Below are 22,609 nucleotides of genomic sequence, written 5' to 3' on the forward strand. Positions count from 1 at the left end.
AAACCCAGGTCTGTGTGACAGCAAACTTCACCCTTGCAGACCCTCTGAGTGGGACCCACACCTCAGCTCCACCCCTGGGAGAGCAGGCAGGACGCTGGGCACCCATGTGCTCTGCTTGGGTGAATGCAGGACAGGCATCTCAGCCCTGCCAGGGTAACCCAGGCCGTGGAGAAGCGACAGGCTTGCACACCCCGGCGCCTCCCCAGTCCTCTTTAGACGTTCAGCTCCAGCAGGAGCACCCTAACACTTCTTCGTGTCTCTTTGCTGCAGATACCGCCCGACTCTGATATCCGACTGACCACCAAGTCCTTCCGACCCTTCGTCCCACGGGTAAGGGGTCCCTGAGTTCCCCATGAGTGCAGACTGACCCCATTAGATTCCAGAGGTTTCTCTTTAAAACCTCTGCATTTCTCTCAGCTTGGCCAAGACTCAGAGGGCTGGGATGAGACTCCCACTGAAGGCTGGGGTACTGCTCCCTTTAAAGCCCAAATAACAGAGGCCGAGCCCCACATTTTGTGGAACCACAGCTTGTCTAATCTTTTATTGGTGTTATCTAAGAATCCCAAGGAATGCTGGCATATTCCATAAAATGTACTCAGCACTTTTGGAGGCCAAGGCAGGTGGATCAGAAGGTCAGGAGATCAAGACCATCCTGGCCAACATTATGAAAACTTGTCTCTACTAAAATACACAAAATTAGCTGGGCGTGGTGATGTGCGCCTGTAGTCCCAGCTAGCAGGGAGGCTGAGACAGGAGATTCGCTTGAACTTGGGAGGCAGAGGTTGCAGTGAGCCAAGATCATGCCACTGCACTCCAGCCTGGGTGACAGAGCGAGACTTCATCTCAAAAAAAAAGAGAAAAGTACCCTTATGAATAGGAGCTAACAATTATAGAGGGCTTCCTAGGCTCCAGGCATGTTCTTGGTGCTTTAAAAAATTACTTTTTGGCCAGGCATGGTGGCTTATGCCTGTAATCCCAGCATTGTGGGAGGCCAAGGTGGGCAGATTGCTTGAGCCCAGGAGTTGAAGATCAGCCTGAGCAACATAACAAAACCCCATCTCTACAAAAAATACAAAAATTAGCCCAGCGTGGTGGCACAGAAGCTCAAGCCTCAGCCACCAGGGAGGCTGAGGTGGGAGGATCACCTGAGCCTGGGAGGTTGAGGCTGCACTGAGCTGTGATTGCACCACTGCACTCCAGCCTGGGCAACAGAGTGAGACCCTGTCTCTAAAATAATCATTAAAAATATTAGTTTTTGGGCTGGGCACAGTGGCTCATGCCTGTAATCCCAGCACTTTGAAAGGTGAGGCAGTTGGATCACGAGGTCAGGAGTTCAAGACCAGCCTGACCAATTTCAATACTGAAACCCCGTCTCTGCTAAAAACACAAAAATTAGCCAGACATGGTGGTGGCACCAGCCTGCAGAGCCAGCTACTCGGGAGGCTGAGGAAGGAGAATCGTTTGAGCACAAGAGGTGAAGGTTGCAGTGAGCTGAGATCACACCACTGCACTCCAGCCTGGGGACAGAGTGAGACTTTGTCTCAAAAAAAAAAAAAAAAAAAATATATATATATATATATATATATATATATTGGCTGGATAACAAATTCTCATGGTTCAACATTCAAAAGATCTAAAAGGTTATAGAATAGAGTCTCACATTCACTCCTGTCCCCTAACGCCCAGTTCCCATCTCAAGTTTGCCAATATTACAGATTATGCATACCTTTCTGATGATATTCCGCGTATATACAGGTTCAGTATCTTATCCAAAATGCTTGGAAAGGCAACTCTGCCTCCCTGCTGGGTGAAGCATTTTACCCCCTCAGCCTTCCAAATGTCTCCCTTCTGGAAGAGGATGTAGGTTTTAGGTTTATGTAACCAAAAGGCTCATGGGAGTATCGTTTTCCCACCAATATCCTCCTAAAAATGAAGAGTCTTGCCCCAAATAAAACTCTGTACCTATCTATCTCTAGTTACACAGAAGCTTAAGAGCACTTTTGAAATGGTGGGATCTAGGGCTGCCTGTGGTGACTACGCCTATAATCCTAGCACTCTGAGAGGCCAAAGCAGGAGGATTGCTTGAGGCCAGGAGTTCAAGAGCAACCTGGGCAGCATAGAAAGACCCTGTCTCTATTTTAGAAAGAAAGTTTTAAAAGAACACAGAAATGTTCTGTGGAATATCACATTAAAATAAGAGAAAATTAAATATTTTTAAAAACAAATGATGGAATCCAGCTGTGTTCAAAAACACTGGCTTCTGACCTCTGCATGCCCAATTAGCAGAGTGTAATGGGGGGATGGAGAATCAGCAGGGCTCCCCCACAGCCTCAGGAGAGGTAGGGAGGGAGAAAAAATGGGCCCAACTTTTTGAAAGGACAATTTGGCAATATCAGCTGAAAGCTTTAAAAGCATTGCTGGCCAGGTGCGGTGGCTCATGCCTGTAATCCCAGCACTTTGGGAGGCCGAGGAGGGCAGATCACCTGAGGTCAGAAGTTCGAGAGCAGTCTGGCCAGCATGGTAAAACCCCGTCTCTACTTAAAATACAAAATTACCCTGCTATGGTGGCACGTGCCTGTAATCCCAGCTACTTGGGAGGCTGAGGAAGGAGAATCGCTTGAACCCAGGAGGCAGAGGTTGCAGTGAGCCAAGATGGTGCCGTTGTACTCCAGCCTGGGTGACAAGAGGGAAACTCCATTTCAAAAAAAAAAAAAAATCATTGCTGCCCTTCAACTCAGCAATTCCTCCTCTAGGAATGTTTTCCTGAAAATAATAACCAAGGGCACTCACAAGGAGGTGGTCATTATAATGGCAAAACCTTGGAGACAACTTGATGCCCAATAGAGTTTAATCCATTGCAGGACCATATACAGTGGAATACAATGCAGCTGTGAAATAATGGTGCAGACTGTGTCTGACATGGAGAGCTGGCCAGTGGTGCAGTTAAGAGAAAAAGGCACAGAGAATTTTGTGGGAAATAAAATCAGCCAAAAGCAATTCCCAGCTTGATCTGACTCCCACAGGCCTCTCCAGCAGACTTACGTATTTTCTTCTCTTGATGTAATCTCCTAATTCTGCTCCCAGTTAGCCAGGCTCTACCCCAACATGAACTTGGAGCTCCAGGGATCAGTGACCTCTGCCCCGCTCCTGAATTTCAGCCCTGGGAATCTGTCTGTGGAGCCCTATATGGAGATAGACGCCTTTGTACTCCCGCCCAGCTCCAGCAAGGAGCTTGTCTTCCGGCTCAGTGTGGTAAGGTTCAGAGCCTTTGCAAATGCTGTTCCCTTTTCCTCACATGCTTTCTCCCCACTCACCACCTAGATAATTCCTCCAGTTCTCAATTTAAATTCTACCTCTCGAGAAAGGACTTTCTTGCTGGCTCTTACCCCCAATCTACCTTACACCCCTTGCTACTTTTTTCTTAACATTCCATTATCTTTTTCTGAGTGTTTACTACAAAGGTACTTTGTAGCTGTCTGCAGGTGTATTTGGTTAACGCATGTATCTCTCACTACGTGGGTCTGGGCTATTGTAGGGAGGAAGGTATACCGGTCTTTGCTTATTTGCTCTGTTCTTTGTCTATATTTGACCTTGGAAGACTACATTTCCCCTGCTTCCTTGCACTCTGATTTCCACCCAGGAAATCAGACAGTACCAATGGGAGGTACTGTCAGGAGGCTGGAGGCGGGGAGGAAAGATGAAGCCAGGGTATTTTTTCCTCTTTCTTTGCGGCAGGCAGAGGCTCAGGCTGTGACTATGTCTCCTCCATGGTGACTTCCATAATTCCAACTCAACCATTTGTTCCTCTAGTCCTGGGGTGGATACAGCTTCCTGTCTCTGCTAATCTCCGGGTAGGCTCACCAATGCTTTACTAGCTTCTCAACAATTCCATCACTTGTATAACCAATTCCCTGTATTAAATTCCCTCTGCATTAAACATTGAGAGTGAGTTTTCCTTTTTCGATGGGCTCTGTCTAATAGGGAGGAGATGCTGAGTCCTTTGGGGGCCCTACTCGCTGGATGAAGAAATCTGCTCTCTTGTTTCTTGACTTTTGAAACCAACAAGTCAAATCTGGCTGGGCTTGGTGGCTCACACCTGTAATCCCAGCACTTTGGGAGGCAGAGGCGGGTGGATCAACTGAGGTCACGAGTTCGAGACCAGACTGGCCAACATGGTGCAACCCCGTCTCTACTAAAAATACAAAAAGTTAGCTGGGTATGGTGGTGCACACCTGTAATTCTAGCTACTGGGGAGGCTGAGGTAGGATAATCGCTTGAACCCAGGAGACAGAAGTTGCAGTGAGCTGAGATGGCACCATTGCACTGCAGCCTGGGTAACAAGAGTGAAACTCCATCTCAAAGAAGAAAAATTAAAAATTAAAAAAAAAGTCAAATCTGACAGGATAATTCTTCCTAGATGCTATATCTGCAATTTAATATTGTTATTATCAAAAGTGTCTTTATTAATATATTTTAAATTAAAATATAATTTATCGTCTGGGTGTGATGGCTCACACCTATAATCTCAGTACTTTGGGAGGTCCAGGCAGAAGAATCGCATGAGGCCAGGAGTTTGAGACCAGCCTGGGCAACATAGCAAGACTCTATTGCTACAAAAAAGAAAAAAAATAGCTGGGCATAATGGCATACACCTGTAGTCCTAGCTACTTAGGAGGGTGACATGGGAGGATCACTTGAACCCAGGAGTTCAAGGCTGCAGTGAGCCATGATTGCACTCACTTTTTGAGAGATGCTAAAATAATGATGATAGTTTATTATTATTGTTGTTACTAGGGCTGAATCTTGACCTGAGGTAACTAGAAATGATCCTTTTTAGAGCTTTCCAGGGGTAGGTACTCTATACCTTCTCTTAGTAGTCTGTTCAAAGTTTAACTGCTATCATGGACAACAATTTCAAATAAAAATGCTCAAGTCCAAGTTCAAATATTGATTAAGCACCTACAGCGAGCCTTCTGAGAGTTTATAATCTAGTGGGCAGATTACCTGCTTTAGCTCACTGAGCTGTTTGTTGAGAGGAGACAGCTGGTCCCTCGTCATCACCCTTCCTATACATACAACCTCCATCACTTACACCTGCTTCCTTCTACCGGCATTTCCAGGCCACTAATGTGTCCGCCATCTTGACCTTCAACACCAGCAAGATCACTGGGTTCCTGAAGCCAGGAAAGTAAGTTGGCCTCCTGCCCACAAGGGGGTGCCCAGCTGGGCTCCATCTATATACTGTAGCTGCTTCTCTGTAACTGGTGGCAGGGCGGTGGGGGGGGGACACCATTTGGAAATGACACTTACATTTCACCCCAGTTGGCCTAACTCTTCTGCCCCACTGGTCCTGCCCCCATAAATTTCAAATTGTTAAAGAATTCACTGAGACTGTTACTTCTTAATCTGTGAATTTTAGTCGCCAGCTATATTAACTTCCTGAAATGACAGAGTCAGCTTTTTGACACTACCCCATCGCCCTCTGACAGTCTTCCCAATATCATTGAATAACTGCTTTTAGATACTCAGTCATCTTTTCCACTCCTGCTCCCACCCCGCCTTCAACCCTCTGCCTTCTCAAGCCCATCCTTTCTCACTTCTGGGGACCCCCATATTGCTTAGACTTGCATCAAGCCCACACCTCTGACTCTTCTCTGATTCATTATAGGTTAAAAGTGGAACTGAAAGAATCCAAAGCTGGAGTATTCAATGTAAGTTGTTGTTTTTATTGACGACACGATTAGAATGTTAATTAATTTGGGGTGTTTCCTAAGCAATTGCTATGGCACCTATAATAGGAAATACAAAAGGAGAAGAGTTGATTTTTGCCCTGGAGAAGTGTAGAAGGTCTTGAAAACACAAGACACAGGGCCAAAGAACAGTTATATCCTAATATAAAACAGTATATACTTAATTCTGTCCATCTACTGGACAGAATTCTTTTAACTGCAAGAGACAGAAAGCCAATGGAAATCATCTTACACAACGAGGAGAAATATATAGGATTATATAACTGAAAAGTAAAAATAAACAAAAATATCTGAAGACCAGAGGTTTCAGGCATAGCTGGATCCAGGTGTTCAAATTAGTGCATCAAGAATCTCTCTCCATCTCTCTGTTCTGTTTTCATTTGTGTCCATTTCACTCTCAGGCACCTCTTCCAATTGGTGGCAAGCCCCAGAGTTTCCTACAGTTTCGATTTCTTTAAAAAAAAATTAACAAAAATTTTTTTAAAATCCCTGTGCTAGCTCTCATTGGATTAATCTTAGGCACCCAGTCTTAAGCCAAGCACTGTGGCCAGAAGTTGGGCAAGCCCAGTTAGCCCAGTGTGGATCTCATCTACACTCCAGGAGGCAGGATTTGCAGTCAGCTACATCCAAATCCTATGGACTAAGATTGGCGAGGAGGGTTGTTCCCTGGGGGGAAGTAAACTGTTATCAAAACAAGAGGAATTGAGTGCTGGGCAGGTAAAAGCAAGAAGTAATTTCCACAAGGTAGAAAAAGTGGTGAAGTAGATGGTCCCATATAAAAGGAGGAAAGCAACCAGGTGGCTCACACCTGTAAACCCAGCATTTTGGGAGGCCAAGGTGGGCAGAACACAAAGTCAGGAGTTCGAGACTGAGACCAGCCTGGCCAACACAGTGAAGCCCTATCTCTACTAAAAATCCAAAAATATTAGCCGGGTGTGGTGGCAGTCACCTGTAATCTCAGCTACTGAGGAGGCTGAGCCAGGAGAATCGCTTGAACCCAGGAGGCAGAGATTGCAGTGAGCCAAGATCACACCCCTGCATTCCAGCCTAGGCAACAAGAAGGAAATTCTGTCTCAAAAATTTTTTTAATAAAATAAAAGGAGAAAAGAGAATGTGAAGATCAGTGTGAGCTGAAGTGGTGAGAAGAGCTTTCTGGAAAGAGGGAAGGAGGAACCAGGTAGACTTTAATGTGCACCTCCACCCGTGCCCTGCCTCCCAGACCTTCCCGAAGCATTTATGAAACGGAAACAAACACAGAAGCTGTGGGGAGAGACACAGGGACACTGAGGATGACTCCTTTCAGAAGATAAAGGGTGGAGTGAGCAGTGGCGCACTCCTATTCTACTGTGCACGTTTACTGCAAAGTAAAACATGGAAGTCAAAAGTCTCACAAAAATCCACCCTATCGGGTTTTCAGAACATGAAATGTGAAAACAAGAACTACAGACTCAGATAAATTTACATTCAAGTCCTCATGCTGCCGCCCAGTTTCTTGTAAGTCCCTTTCATTCTGTGGGCCTCAGTTTCCTGATATGTGAAATGGGGACATTAATATGAACTTTGAGGGGTTGTGGTGAAGATTGAATCAGACATACACATAAAGCTCTGAGTTCTCTGCCTGGCAGATAGTGGGGGTTAAAAGTTGTGTTTCATGATTTTGGTAGAAATCCTTATTTTGTTTTTATTAAAATTTTTTAAATTATGCAAGTAGTTCAGGAAAAACATTCTCACTGTGAATAAAATTGAATACTAACGATAAGGCTAAGGACAAGTCAAATGTTGATGCTCTTTCTTTAGAGGAAAGACAGCTGGGTGTGTAACTTCCTAAACTTTTTCTATTTACTTGCATACTAAACGTTCATCTCAAAAGAGTTTTATCTTATAAAATAGTAGCATGAGGTATTAACAGTTGGCTTTTTCCAAGCGTTTTGCTATGTTGGCACACACAGAGCCACCCCGCCCCAGGGTGGCCTCGTGGCGATGTGCAGTGTGCCTCTCCTGCTCTCCTCCAGGCAGAGCTGTTGGAAGCGATCCTCAACTACTACATCCTCAACAACCTCTACCCCAGGTTCAACGGTAAGAATCACTGTGGATTTTGCCAAGTCAAAAGTGGACATTGGAGGAAAGAGAGTCAGACTTGGAAAACAGGGCTCTCCTGGGGGCTGTGTGACCATGGGCAAGTCACTTCTCTCTGAGCTTAGCAGCCTACCTGTGACATGGAATCACTGAAGTTGGCCTCATCGCCCTCTAGGGCTCTAATGAGGGTTGGGGGCTGGGACAGCTCTTTGGGGCATGGGAAACCACCTTATAAGCGGGAAAGAGGGCAACATGGAAATGCCCCATAGCCTGAAGAGGCAGGCGAAAGACTGAGGACCAAGTTAATATACAAGGCACAAGGCAGCCGCCTCTGATCTCACGTCTCTCAGTCAATTGCCCAACTGCCCAGTCAGAGAAGAAAGCAAAAGACTTAAACCCTGTTTCCATGAAGCGTTGCTTCTTTTGGCTGCAACAGAGAGCAGGACAGGGCAAAGGGCAGGGAGTGGATGCCCCGTTCCTTAACTTATTATGAACGTGTGCTTTCTCCAGACAGCACCATGCCTGGCAGCTTAGGTTCCCAAGTCACCCTCCCTGGGTTCAAATCCCAGTTCTGTCACTTCCTGTGTGACCCAGAACAAGTTACTTGGCCACTCTTTGCCTCAGTTTCCTTATCTGTAAAATGGAAAGAATAATCACACCTACCTCATAGTCTTGGTAATCCTTAAATGGGAATACACTGAATATAGAGTTTGCAGAGAACAACATTTTCAGTAAAAATCCGTCTCTAGTTATTACATATTCACCAATCTCTCTCAATGTTGTGCTTCAACCTCCAGATAAGTTGGCCGAAGGCTTCCACCTCCCCCTGCTGAAGCAGGTTCAGCTCTACGACCTTGGGCTCCAGATCCATAAGGTCAGCGGGTTCAGGGGGCTCTGAGGATATGTCAGGGGGCAGGTGGTTCACATCCTAGCTTCAGAGGCTATGACTCACGGGTGACACCTCGCCCAGCCCTGCAGCTGAAAAAGTCTGGCCGGGGCAGAACAGGTGCTCCTGGGCCTTGCCATATACCACAAAGCCATCCATGTGCCCTTCAGAAGTGGCCCCTCTGCCGGTGCAGGCGGCATTTGACACAGCCCTGTGCCACCACCACCTCTCACCCCCACCATGAGGGGCGTGAGGGAAGCTCAAGACCAGCTCGTTTTGAACATACTGCAGTTTGGGAGCAGTGCCTCACGCCTGTAATCCCAGCACTTTGGGAGGCTGAGGAGGTGGATCACCTGAGATCAGGAGTTCAAGACCAGCCTGGCCAAACGTGGTGAAACCTGTCTCTACTAAAAATGCAAAAATTAAGCTTTGTGCTGGGCAACTGTAATCCCAGCTACTTGGGAGGCTGAAACAGGAGAATTGCTTAAATCTGGGAGGTGGAGGTTGCAGTGAGCTGAGATCACACGATTGCACTCCAGCCTGGGCAACAGAGCAAGACTCCATCAAAAAGAAAATACCGTAAGTCCTAGACATAGCATTAGGTCAGGTTCTGAAACCATTTGTAAGTTTTAAGTTTTCTTCTAAATTTTTAGGTTGAAGACGTTATTATAAATACATGTTTGGCATGCCTCCCCCTTAAACAAGTACTACTACCATATATACATCTTGTTTTCTTTTAGACAGAGTCTCGCTCTGTCACCCAGGCTGGAGTGCAGTGGCACAATCTTGGCTCACTGCAACCTCTGCCTCTCAGGTTCAAGAGATTCTTGTGCTGGAGCCTCTGAATTAGCTGGAACTACAGGCTCCTGCCACCACTCCAAACTATGTGTGTGTGTGTGTGTGTGTGTGTGTGTGTGTGTATTTTTGGTAGAGATGAGGCTTCACAATGCTGGCCAGGCTGGTCTCAAACTCCTGGCTTCAACTGATCCGTTTGCATCGGCCTCCCAAAGTGCTGAGATTACAGGCATGAGCCACCGTGTCCAGCCAAGGCTATATACATTTTAAAAAATTATTCATAGGCCAGGCACAGTGGCTCACGTCTGTAATCCCAGAACTTTGGGAGGCCAAAGTGGGTGGATCACAAGTTCAGGAGTTCAAGACCAGCCTGGCCAAGATGCTAAAACCCCATCTCTACTAAAAATACCAAAAAATTAGCTGGGCATGGTGGTGTCCGCCTGGGGAGGCTGAGGCAGGAGAATTGCTTGAAACCAGGAGGTGGAGGTTGCAGTGAGCCGAGGTCACGCCACTGCACTCCAGCCTAACGCCTGGTGACGGAGTGAGACTCTGTCTCAAAAAAAAAAAAAAAAAAAAAGCCAGGCACGGTGGCAGGTGCCTGTAATCCCAGTTACTCAGGAGGCGGCAGGAGAATTGCTCAAACCTGGGCAGCAGAGATTGCAGTGAGCCGAGATCACGCCACTGCACTCAAGCCTCGGCAATAGAGTGAGACTTCGTCTCCAAAAAATAAAAGAAAAAGTTATTCGTAAACCTATTGCTTCACTACAAGCACAGTTTGAATTCTGGTGTATTTCTAGTGCTTTTTGTTTTGAGGATTTTAAGTCTGTTTGTTTGTTTTGCCCAGTTGTATTACTAGTGCTCATAACTGTTTTTTTCTTTCCCTTTTTTTAAACTTAAAAATTTTTTTAACTTAAGGTTCTTTTTTAAGCTTAACTTAAAAACTATTTTAATATCAGGAAATATGTCTGATTTTTCACTGCTCAAACTATTATTCTGACCAAGCGTTTTGTGATCTATCTGTGCTCCCAGCTTTCAGGCTCTCTTTTGAGGTGAAATGAACTGGGTTGGCAGACTCGTTAGCAGGAAGGGGATGCTGCGCTGCGACTGGTACATCGTTAACATCAGAAAATAATAGGCATTAAAGGGAATGAAAAACGGGGGGATGATTAGGAACCTAGAAACGTCACTGGGCTTTTCTGATGATTAAAGGGCAAGTGTGATCGCTTCTAGCTCAATGTTTGACACATGGAAAGTAATTAGATTTGTTATATATTACCATATTCATTAGAATTTTGAGGTCAACTCTGCCCAGGTGTCAAACCATCAAAAAAAAAAAGGATGGATCACTGTGAAAAAGAACTGAACTTGGCTTTTGGTTCAGAATTCCTGCCCCTCTGGGTGATAGAAGCATAAGAAGAGCAGGAGCGTGTACCCTAGCAGTTCACAATTTTTCATTATTTGTTAAGAAGAGAAAATTTAGGTGACAAAAAGGACACTGAGAGGCCTGTCAGGCAGCAGCAGCTCGGGGAATGACAGATCAATCACTGCCTTAGAGAAGGCAGATGGGAAAAGCTGTGCTTTATGGAGACCTTGGGGACCGAGGCACACTCGCAATTCATGCACTGACCTGGATTCTGGCAGAGCTTGTGTTTCCCAAGACATGGGTTCCCTTTCAATCGCAGATGCATCTTTTCAGAGTAGAGGACGCCCTTACCATCCTGTCCTGTCCTGTTTTTCCTAGGACTTCCTGTTCTTGGGTGCCAACGTCCAGTACATGAGAGATTGAGGACAAGAAAGATGAAGCTTGGAGGCCACAGCTGGGTCTGCATGTTGCATTTCCAGCTGTGCAGCACGTCTCGGAGATTCTTGAAAAAGGAAGACATTTCTGTTCTCAGCTCTGGGGGTGAAGTCTGCCTGGCCTCCACCTCCACCCTCCCCATCTTCACCAGATGCACGCGTGCTCTCTCTGGACTTTGCTTTCCCTTCCAGGAGGGACCACCCTCCCCACCGACCTTGGATATCTTTACAAGCAGGCACTGTATTTTTTATTTGCCATCTGATCTCCATGCCTAGCAAAGTGCTGGCACTTAGTAGGTCCTCAATAAATATTTATTAAATGATGAGATGAAGGAATCACCTGGTATTCTAGCTGAACCTCATCACTGCCCACCCTCTTCTGGCCTCAGGGGTCTTTGGATAGTCAGCCCCATCTGTGGTCTCCAAGGCCCTTTCTCATCGCTGCTGCTATGGGAACCTCAATGAGAGAACCAGGGATTCTGTACATCACTTAGCCCTGGACCTGGTGCTGATGCTCCATCCCTAAGGCCCTTGTCCTGTCTCAGGCAGAGGCTCACTTCAGCATCTCTCCCTCCCTCATTTCTTGCCTGCCAGGGGAGCCAATGATCTCTCGGAGCAAAACTCAGCCTCCCGCTGCTTTCCCCCATTGAAGCAGGTGTAAACTAGGAGGAAATGGATCTGTCTAGGTTTTTGGTCCAACCCAATAAAAAGCTCATCCAACTGTTGTTTATGAGCCCCAAGCCTGGAGGGAGAGGCCATGATTTCTAATTACTGAACAATGAGCCTTTGATCAGACTTAATGAAGAGTTGTTTCCAAGTTGTGTAGTTGGGCTCCCAGGGACTGGGAGTCAGAAGACTCCTTTGATAATTTTTTTTTATTGTGTTAATGAGCAGATGGATGGTGCTTCAGGCTAGCAGTTAATTCACAGGGAATAGTCCCATTTACCCTGTGTGTGACAGAGATGTGGTCCAAGATGGGACAATGTGTGTTGCCCAGCTGGTGGAAGGGGAAGCTATGGCCCCACCTCCTCTCTCCTCTCTGCTTTTGTTCATTTGTTTGCCACCTTTGTCCATCCCTACGGCAGACTGGTGAAGGGCTCAGGCTTCATCTGGTACTAGCTGTTAGGCCTTGGGCAGGTCACTTTCCCCCTGAAGTCCTCATCTACGAAATGATGACGATGATTGTAGTAGTCACTTCCTGGGGCTGCAGTGAACACTGATATACAAGCATCTGTTTGAGTCCCTGCTTTCAATTCTTTAGCGTTTATACCTAGGAATGGAATTGCTGGGTCACATGATAATTTAAGTTTATAATTTAGCCTTTTTTTTTTTTTCCGAGACAGAGTTTTGCTCTTGTTGCCCAAGCTGGAGTACAATGGCCTGATCTCAGCTCACTGCAACCTCCGTCTCCCGGGTTCAAGTGATTCTCCAGCCTCAGCCTCCCGAGTAGCTGGAATTACTGGTATCCACCACCACACCCATATAATTTTTGCGTTTTTAGTAAAGACTGGGTTTTACCATGTTGGCCAGGCTGGTCTTGAACTCCTGACCTCAGGCGATCCTGCCACCTTGGCCTCCCAATGTGCTGGGATTACAGGCATGAGCCACCTTGCACCGCCTGCATTTCTTCTTTCTAAGGAGCCCAAGAGGTAGCTCCTTAGAAGAAAAGCAGCTTAGAAGAAAAGACATTAGCATGCCAGGATAGTCCATATTGTGATGTAAGTGACGGCAACATGGAGAAATCCTGGCAATGTAGGTAACAAGGTCAGGGTCAGCCACAGGTCTGAGCAGGTTGAAAGATGAGAGTTGCGGGGTATAGTATCAAGGGGTTAGGCAAACAATAGCATCAATAAGTCTGCATGTGTGGGAAGGGCAGGAGAAGAAAACAAAACAAACCCAAAACTAAGTGTAGCACTGGGCCCCAGCCATCAGACAGGCAGGGGTAGCACAGCCAATGCACTTCGCTTATTTCACTGGAAAACTCCAAAAGATATTTCCCTGTTAGTACACAGAGATCTTCTGCATTTGATTTTTAAGATTTAACAAAGCTACGTAATATTCCACATTTGCGTATGTACAAAAGATTTCTCATTCATGCATTTAAAGATGCATAGGATCTCCTGGTGAGATATACAATTTATTTAACCAATCCCTACTTACAAGTCTTTGGGTTGTTTTGAAACTTCTGCTTTTATAAATGTTTCAGTGAATAGCTATATTCATACGCCAATTCATCTATGTGCAGGTACATTTTAGGATAAATGCCCAGAAATCAAATCCAGTCACTCTGACTCTTCAGTTAATTTAGCAAACTGGCATTTGCTCGCTTTCTCCTCTTCCCAGACTTTCCCCTTCTCCTGAGGTGGTGCCTAGGCATACAGGGATGTTAAGGGGTCCACATGGCATCACGGTAGTGGAGTGAAGCAGGGCATAGTAAAGAATTTAACTTTGCTCAAAGAGAGACCTGGCTTTTGTCCGTGGCACCTGGAAGGTAATCTCTAAGTCCTTGGAATGCTTGCCTGGTAAGAATGTCTTTGTTTTCCTGAGGGCACTGGTCCATGACAGATAGTCTTAAGGAGGGAAGCCATGGTAGGGCTTTTGGTCACATCATATCAGCTTAACCTCTGAAGATGCTGAAGACCGAGCCCAGCCACATGGACAGCCAACTAGGATGGCATGATCAAGCCCCAGAAAGACGCTGGGGATTTCCAGATGATTCTCAGGAAAAACGACTGAGTTCAAAGAACAATAGCCTGGAAGGACGTTCCTATGAGTGCTGCGGGAGATGGTGGGAAGGTGAGGGGCAGAACTTCACGATGAACAAGGGTTGTCTTATTATGCAGATGAAGTCCCCCAGCTAATCTTTGAGCTGCATTCAAAGGAGAGATGGAGAAGTCTGGGCATGGTGATTACTCCGAGTCTTTCCTCTGCTTAATCTTTCCTAGCTATTTGATGAGATTCCTAGGAAGAGGGTCTTGAGATAACTGCATTTGTTTTGGAAAGAAGGTTTGGCTGCGTGCTCCTAGTTGGCAATATTTCATGCATATTGTCACACATCAATGCTAGAAAAATGATGCTGTCCACAACTCCAGGGTGAGAGGGCAGCCGGAGGCTCCATGTTAGAACTTTCGTGGACTCTGCCCTGTGTTACTCTTCCCTTGGCTGATTTTTTTGTTTGTTTGTTTTGAGACGGAGTTTCACTCTTGTTGCCCAGGCTGGAATACAATGGCTTGATCTCGACTCACCACAACCTTCGCCTTCCAGGTTCCAGTGATTCTCCTGCCTCAGCCTCCCGAATAGCTGAGATTATGGGCATGGCACCACCACTCCCAGCTAATTTTGTATTTTTAGTAAAGATGGGGGTTTCTCCATGTTGGTCAGGCTGGTCTCAAACTCCCAACCTCAGGTGATCCAACCGCCTCAGGCTCCCAAAATGTTCGGATTACAGGCGTGAGCCACTGCACCCGGCCCCTTGGCTAATTTTAATTGGTATCTTTTTGCTGTAATAAAATAAAATCATGAGTGTAACAGCTTTAAGTGAGTTCTGTGAATCTTTCTGGCAAGTTTTCAAACTTAAGGGTGGTCTCGGCCACTCCTAAACTTGCAATTGCTGTCAGAAGTGCGAGTGGCCTTGTGGACAATGCTGTTTTTAACTTCACACAAGGAGTCTTCTCCTCCCCAGTTCCTCCACTCATTGGACATGCTGCTGGCCAGACATGCTGCCTCAGCGTGAGGCCAGAGACACAGAGGCCTAGTCACTGTGGCCTGGTCAGGGCCTGAAGGTCCCTCACCTCCTGCCCCCAGCTGCTTCATTCTCAGATCTGCTCTTGGTGCTACAAACCCTTTATTGATCAGGCTTCCTACTTGCAAACTTTAGCATCCACTCTGGTTAGTATAGGCAGAAAGGGGGGTTGTTAAAGGACATTTGATTGTTCTCAAATGGTTGGGAGAATAAACAGAGTTGAGGCTGAGCTTCCAAACTGGTCACGGGTTAATCAGATGCAGACCACACCAGGACACATAATCTCACTTTCTCATTAACCCCACTGATTTTTAAGGTATTCTATCATACACCAGGATCAACATACACTTAGAAGATCCCCTTGTCTTAACTATCTAAGACTGCAACACTCAGTTAATGTTCAACTATCTTGTTTGTGAAATACCTCTTAGCGCAGGGCTTCTCAAACTTTAATGTGCCTATGAACCCCTGAGCATCTTATTAAAATGCAGATTCTGATGCAGCCGGTCTGGGGAGGAGCTGAGAATCTAACCATCTCCCAGGTAATTCCAATGCTGCTCTTCCTTGAGTAGCAAGATCAAGTAAACTCTGTGGGAGTAAGAATTTTCTCACTGCCATGTAACCCCCTAGAACAGCACCTGGCACATTGTAGGTGCACAGTTAGACATTTGTCACACGAATGGATTTGGCCCATAGATCAAATGTGGCCCAGCTTCCCCCTCCGTCTAGCACTATGTGAATTGTTGGTCCTCAGAATCTCCAGTGGTCAGGAGCCCAGAAGAGAAAACTGAAAATTTCTCAAAAGCTAAGTCATGACAAAATGATTCAATCACTGACATAGTTTGGCTGTGTCCCCACCCAAATCTCATTTTGAATTGTAGTTCCCATAATCCCCACGTATTACGGGCCAGACCCAGTGGGAGGTAATTAAATCATGGGGGTGGTTACCCTCACGCTGCTCTTGCAATAGTGAGTGAGTTCTCACAAGATTTGATGGGCTTTTTTTGTTTGTTTTTTTGAGATGGAGTCTCGCTCTGTCACCCAGGCTGGAATGTAGTGGTGTAGTCTTGGCTCACTGCAACCTCTGCCTCCCAGGCTTCAAGCAATTCTCTTGCCTCAGCCTCCGGGTAGCTGGGATTACAGACATCTGCCACCATACCCAGCTAACTGTATTTTTTAGTAGAGACGGGGTTTTACCATGTTGGTCAGGCTGCTCTTGAACTCCTGACCTCAAGTGATTCACCTGCCTCTGCCTCCCAAAGTGCTGGGATTACAGGCATGAGCCACCACACCCGGCCGACATTTGACGGTTTCATAAGGGGCTTTTGCCCCTGTGCTCAGCACTTCTCCTTACTGCCACCCTGTGAAGAAGGTAACTTTCTTCTCCTTCTCCTTCTGTGATGATTGTAAGTTTCCTGAGGCCTTCCCAGCCATGCCAAACTGTGAGTAAATTAAACCTATTTCATTTATAAACAACGCAGTCTTGGGTGTGTCTTCATAGCACTGTGAAAACAGACTAATACAGCCACCTTGCTGAGGTCAAGTGGCCAATTTTTGCAATATTGCTAGATCACGTGAGGTCTCAATGAAAAACTCCCTTGTAGGGTGAAGGCGCAAATTTCCCATATAGAAAAATTCTAAGTAATGTATATAAATACTGCCCTGCAAGAAGTGGGGAGCACAACTTTCTACCCCTTAAGTATGGGCTTTGCTTCCAAAGAATAGAGTATGGAAGAGTGGTGGGGAGTAGACTTATCGAGAAACCTGACAAACACTCCATTAGCCAGCTGATCAAGGTTAAAATCCTCAGTGATAAGTCATGTTGATAGTAGGCATCTCAGTTCAGGCTGCTGTAACAAATTACCGTAGACTGAGGGACTTAAACCACAAACCTTTGTTCTCACAGTTCCAGAGGCTGGAAGTCCGGGATTGGGATGCCAGCAAGGCCATCGAGGGCCCTCCTCTGCGTAGCAGGCTGCTGACTTCCCACTGTCTCCTCACATGGGGGAGAGCAAAGAGAGGAAAGCAAACTCTCTCAGGTCTTGTCTTCTGATGGCGCTGTTTCATCCAGGTTGGCCTAAAGCTGCCTTACATATTTAGGAGTTCAACCTAAAGATTCCTCTGTACATTGTGAACTATAACCCAAATGGAGTTGTAAACAGACTATACCCTACTCTTGTGCCAATCACCGAGTTCTGGCCAATCAAAGGTGGCCAACTCTTCAAACCGTTCAATTAAGGCAAACGTAGAGCTGTAACCAATCCGGCTGTTTCTGTACCTCACTTCCGTTTTCTGTACATCGCTTTCCTTTTTCTGTCCGTAAATCTTCTACCACCACATGGCTGCACTGGACTCGCTGAGCCTGCTGTGGCTCGGGAGGCTGCCAATTCGCTAATTGTTCTTGTTCAGTTAAACTCGTCTAAATTTAATTCCGCTAAATTTCTTCTTTTGGCTGGATGCCATGGCTCACGCCTATAATCCCAGCACTTTGGAAGCCCAAGGCGGGCAGATCGCTTGAGGTCAGGCGTTGGAGACCAGCCTGGCCAACATGGCAAAACCTGGTCTCCATTAAAAATACAAAAATTACCCAGGCATGGTGGCGTGCCTCTGTAATCCCAGCTGCTCAGGAGGCTGAGGCAGGAGAATCACTTGAACTCAGGAGGCGGAGCTTACAGTGAGAATGAGATCACACCACTGCACTTCAACCTAGGCAACAGAGCAACACTCCATCTCAATAAAATAAAATAAAAATAAAAATAAATTAATTAAATAAAGTTTTAATTTTAACAGTGCTAATTCTATTCTTGAGGGCTCCACCTTCATGACCTAATTACCTCCCACAGGCCCTACCTCCAGATGTTATCCTACTGATGATTTAGATATCAACATATGAATTTGGGCAGGACACAAATATTCAGTCCAGTAGGTGTCCCTGACGTGGTGAGATGAGAATGGCACTCGACGGTCTTCCTCCTACACTCAAAGTGAAAAACATCAGACAAACCCAAATGCAATGGCATTCTACAAAAACCCCTCAAAACGGTCAAAAATCATCAAAAGCAAGGACAGTGTGAGAAACTAGCACAGCCCAGGGGAGCCTCAGGAGCCTCAAGGATTAAATGCAGTGTGGCATCCTGGGTGGGACCCTGGAAAATGAAAAAGACTTTAGGGAGAAAAATAATAAAATTTGGATAAAGTTATGGAGCTAATAAGAATATGTCAATTATAGTTGCGATAAACATAATATTAATATAAGATGCCAACAGTAGGAGAACTGGGGACAAGATATATGGGAATTCTCTTTATGATCTTTACAAATCCAAAATTATTTTTTAAATTTTTTTGGTAAAGAAATAAAAAATTATGGTTTATTTATTTACTGAGAGAAGGTCTTGCTCTGTCACCCAGGCTGGAGTGCAATAGTATGATCACAGCTCACTGCAACCTCCACCCCCCAGCTCAAGCAATCCTCCCACCTCAGCCTCCCGGGTAGCTAGGACCACAGGTGCTTGCCACCACACCCAGCTAGTTTTTGAGCTCTCTGCAGAGGCTGGGTTTCAGCATGTTGCTCAGGCTGGTCTTGAACTCCTGGGCTCAAGCAATCCACACACCTTGGCTTCCCAAAGTGCTGGTCCGGTTTCGTTTTTTAAATCTAAAACTATTAAATCATTTTCTGTAAATCTAAAACTATTCCAAAATAACAATTTCATTTAAATTTTTTTTAGGCTGGGCATGGTGGCTCATGCCTGTAACCACAGCACTCTGGGAGGCCAAGATGAGTGGATCACCTAAGGTCAGGAATTCGAGACCAGCCTGGACAACGTGGTGAAACCTTGTCTCTACTAAAAAAATACAAAAATTTGCTGGGTGTGGTGGTGGGCACCTGTAATCCCAGCTACTTGGGAGACTGAAGCAGGAGAAGTGCTTGAACCTGGGAGGCAGAGGTTGCAGTAAGCCAAGGTCACACCACTGCACTCCAGCCTGGGAGACAGAGGGAGATTCCGTCTCAAAAAACAAAATTTCTTTTAAACTTAGAAAAAAATTTTCATCCATTGGCAGAATGTCCATGATCAGAAGTCACCAATTATCTACAGAGGAAATCGGGAGCCAGAAAGGTCATCAGCACAGTCCTCCCCGATAGATGGCGATAGCAGTTGCTTTGTTGGTGGCTACTTTGAACTTGGGAGCCAACAGAATCTACACAACAGGGTTTCAAATGCCTTTCAGAACCGATCTTGTATCACAGATGCAGGAAGAGGGTTTAGGTTTTCCTCTTCAGTGTGTCTTCTCTAGGAATGAAATCCCCATTGGCTGACACCTTGGTGGGTGACTGGTATTTAATGAGTGGCCTCAGAATGCTGTCATTGAAGAATTTAAATTCCCCATCAGGCCCAGGAGCAGTGGCTCACACCTATAATCCCAGCACTTTGGAAGGCTGAGGCAGGAGGATTGCTTGAGCCCAGGAGTTCAAGACCAGCCTGAGCAACACAGCAAAATCCGTCTCTTAAAAAAAAAATCCCCATCAGGGAAGCACATCCGCAGCTCAGACTCCTCACCCAATAAAAATAACACCACGGCTGCTCCCCACAGTCCTCCAGCTATGCTCCCAAAGGCTGTTTCCTGGCTTCTTCTAGACATCTCTCTGCTCCTGACCCAGGGCTCTGTGAAGGTCTCTTAGGCTCAAACCTGGGCCCTCTTCTTTTTCTGCCATCTGGCTATTTTTAAAAGGACGTATGTTCTCACATTCCTAGGGGATGTCAGCCTCCAAAACTTTGATGACTATCCCCGATTGTCCTGTTTCTAGTCCAGCCTTCTCTTGTGAGATGCCAGCCTATCCCGTAACTTCAGGCTTGATGTCCCTATCAGACTAACTGGATTTGGGGCACTGCACCCAGCTGGTGTGCCAGGGAAAAGGTAGAGACATCCTGGGGACTGCTCCTGGAGTGTCTGATGCATAAATTCCCCCATAGCACATCCACTGGGCCTGCTTCTCCTAGCCGGCAGAGGAACGCTGTTAGTAAAACACAGCAGAACAGACGGCTGCTTTATGGGCCAGAAGAAAACGATTTCCCACCTGGGGCCACTATAGCATCTAGGGCTCAATTCTCTACTTTCCCTTAGAGAAGGCTTTCCTTCTGTCTCAAGTGATCTCATGGGGACATTAATACAGACAGAACAGAGAAATCTCAGGGCCAGGTGGGCTGTTTTTAAAAGAACGTTCTCACCATCTCACCTTGGGGTGGAGCGTTCGGCCGAGAGCAATCACCTGCATCCTCCAGACCCCATCCAGCCCAGCTTTCAGTCCCACCCTTCTGCCCCCCAGCTAGCCTTCTAAAACCTTCAGTTCAATCAAAAGTAGTTCTCACCCGGGAGGCAGAGGTTGCAGTGCGCCGAGATCGCACCACTGCACTCCAGCCTGGGCGACAGAGCAAGACTCCATCTCAAAAAAAAAGGACTTCTCTAAGAACTGCCCCTGCACAGTGCCCTGTTGAGAGTCAATATCAAATGGCTGAAATAAAAAAACACAGATACAAAGTGTTGGCAAAAACATGGAATAAATGGAAAACGTGTGCCCTTGGTGGGAATGTGTCACCATCAGTTTGGGCTGCTTATAACAAATCGCCATAGACTGGGTGGCTCTAACAACCAACATTTATTTCTGACAGTTCTAGAGGCTGGAAAGTTCAAGATCAAGGTGCTGGCAGAGCTGGTGTGTGGTAAAGGCACCAAAAATCTTTCTGATTTGCAGATCTTCTCATGGTATCTACACGTAAGAGAGTAGAGAGAAAGGAAGCAAGTTCTCTTGTGTATCTTCTGATAAAGGCACTAATCCCATCGTGAGTGCTCTATCCTCATGACTTCACTGCCTCCCAAAGGACACATCTCCATATACCATCATATAGGGGATGAGGGTTTCCACATTTGAATTTCGGCTATAGTCTCAGCTACTCAGGAGGCTAAGGCAGGAGGATCATTTGAGCCCAGGTGTTCAAGTCCAACCTTGGCAACATAGTGAGACCTTGAATCAAAAAAAAAAAGCATTGCATAATATTCCCTTGGATGACTATTTCCCAGTTTGTTCAACTATCCCCCATTGATAGGCATTCAGGTGGCTTCCAGTTCTTCCCCACTACAAATATATGAATTGAAACACTAACATTCAGTCCACAGAATATTTATAAATTTGCTTATAAATTTAGAGTGCAAAGTAGTACAACCATTGGAAAACAGTTTGGCAAGATGTATCTGCTAAAGTTGAACATGCATGCTGAGCCCCTTGACCCAGGAACTCCACTTTTCGGTATTTACTCAACAGAAATGCCCACATATGTTCAACAGAAGATGTATATAGGTATGTTCATAAAGCACTTTTCATAATAGCCCCCAACTGGAAATAACCCGAACACTCATCAACAGTAGATGGATAAATGGTGGCACATTCACATTTGTTTAATGGAATATTACACAGCAATGAGCATGAATGAACTAAACCACACGCCACAACATGGGTGAATCCCACAAACAGATGCTAAGTGAAAGATGCCTGGCACAATTCCATTGATACAAAACTCAAAAGAAGGCAAAACTAATTCATGGAAGCAAAAGTTAGACAAGTGGTCAGGCTTCAAGGTGGGAAGGGGGCATAGTAACTAGAAAAGGAAGCGAGGGGGCTTCTGGGGTTTCAGTAATGTTTTGCTTCTTGATCCATGTGCTGGTTACATTGGTGAGCTCACTTTGAGAACATCTGTCTCTCTATATACTTGTGTGTACATACGTTATACTTCAAAATAAAAGCATCTATCAGAAGGGTATTCCGTATTTATGAGAGTCCTTATAGTGTCTTTGATTACTTAGGCTCACAATGAACAAAGCACCATTTTTTAGATTTTTTCATGCAAATATATCAAGATATACATTGTGTACAGCTGCTTCCTTAGTGAGCATTGTCTGCATTGTTTGTTATAGCAAAGTAATAACAAAATGAGAATGAAAGAAACCTCTATGGTCCTTAATAGGATACTTGCAGTTAAATTATGGTATATAGCCATGCAAAGGAAAACTATGCAGCCATTAAAAATAATGAAAAGAATGAGGCCCATGCATGTGTGCAGACAGAGAAGAATGTGAAGAATTATTAGGTGGAAATAGGAGGCTGCAGAACAGCAGGTACAGTGTTATCTTCTTTACTTTAAAAAGATATAGATGCATGCATGGTCCTTTCCAGCAGTGATGACCCATCCACAAGAACATGCCTCTCACAAAGGATCTCCTTCATCCCACTCCAGAAGAGGAGAAGAGGAAAAACAAGAAGAAATGCCTGGTGCAGAGCCCCAATTCCTACTTCATGGATGTGAAATGCCCAGGATGTTGTCATATCGCCACAGTCTTCAGCCAGGCACAAACAGTACTTTTGTGTGTTGGCTGCTCCACTGTCCTCTGCCAGCCTACAGGAGGAAAAGCAAGGCTTACAGAGGATGTTCTTTCAGGAGGAAGCAGCACTAAAAGCACTCTGAATCAAGATGAGTGGGAAACAATCTCAATAAACACATTTTGTATAAAAAA

General features: G+C 45.6%; 2 protein-coding genes and 1 long non-coding RNA gene across 14 annotated transcripts in view; 1 reads left to right on the forward strand and 2 right to left on the reverse strand.

Moving 5' to 3' along the window:
- The window catches only part of LBP (lipopolysaccharide binding protein), a 32,396-nt gene extending 20,756 nt beyond the window's left edge, over nucleotides 1-11,640 (forward strand). Inside the window, exons 9-15 of one of the 3 annotated variants that reach the window (XM_002806766.7) lie at nucleotides 271-330; nucleotides 3,085-3,252; nucleotides 5,121-5,188; nucleotides 5,669-5,711; nucleotides 7,763-7,826; nucleotides 8,624-8,700; nucleotides 11,249-11,640. In XM_002806766.7, coding sequence (XP_002806812.2) covers nucleotides 271-330; nucleotides 3,085-3,252; nucleotides 5,121-5,188; nucleotides 5,669-5,711; nucleotides 7,763-7,826; nucleotides 8,624-8,700; nucleotides 11,249-11,293 — 525 coding nt within the window. In that variant the 3' untranslated portion in view covers nucleotides 11,294-11,640. Of the gene's footprint in view, nucleotides 1-270; nucleotides 331-3,084; nucleotides 3,253-3,735; nucleotides 3,933-5,120; nucleotides 5,189-5,668; nucleotides 5,712-7,762; nucleotides 7,827-8,623; nucleotides 8,701-11,248 lie in introns of those variants that run through there. The other 2 variants (XM_078371626.1, XM_054255335.2) reach the window with 2 other exon arrangements.
- The window catches only part of LOC100390360 (isoleucine--tRNA ligase, cytoplasmic), a 71,996-nt gene that overhangs the window by 2,141 nt on the left and 47,246 nt on the right, over nucleotides 1-22,609 (reverse strand). For 4 of the 10 annotated variants that reach the window (XR_013535166.1, XR_013535167.1, XR_013535168.1 and 1 more), the window contains one exon: nucleotides 21,209-22,491. The exons of 1 other annotated variant lie outside the window; for it this stretch is intronic. Coding sequence is in view for 2 of the 9 variants with exons in the window: in XM_078371640.1 (XP_078227766.1) it covers nucleotides 22,418-22,491 (74 nt within the window). In the remaining 7 variants the exon portion in view is untranslated. Of the gene's footprint in view, nucleotides 1-20,680; nucleotides 21,066-21,208; nucleotides 22,492-22,609 lie in introns of those variants that run through there. 5 more of the 10 variants (XR_013535164.1, XR_013535169.1, XM_078371640.1 and 2 more) reach the window with 3 other exon arrangements.
- LOC144582470 (uncharacterized) lies at nucleotides 5,711-11,372 on the reverse strand. The gene is made up of 2 exons (XR_013535173.1): nucleotides 11,135-11,372; nucleotides 5,711-6,202 (listed from the first exon to the last, which is right to left on the reverse strand). It is a non-coding gene; the product is annotated as an uncharacterized LOC144582470 (long non-coding RNA).

The sequence above is a fragment of the Callithrix jacchus genome, chromosome 5 (genome assembly GCF_049354715.1).
Source record: "Callithrix jacchus isolate 240 chromosome 5, calJac240_pri, whole genome shotgun sequence".
Taxonomy (NCBI): Eukaryota; Metazoa; Chordata; class Mammalia; order Primates; family Cebidae; genus Callithrix; species Callithrix jacchus.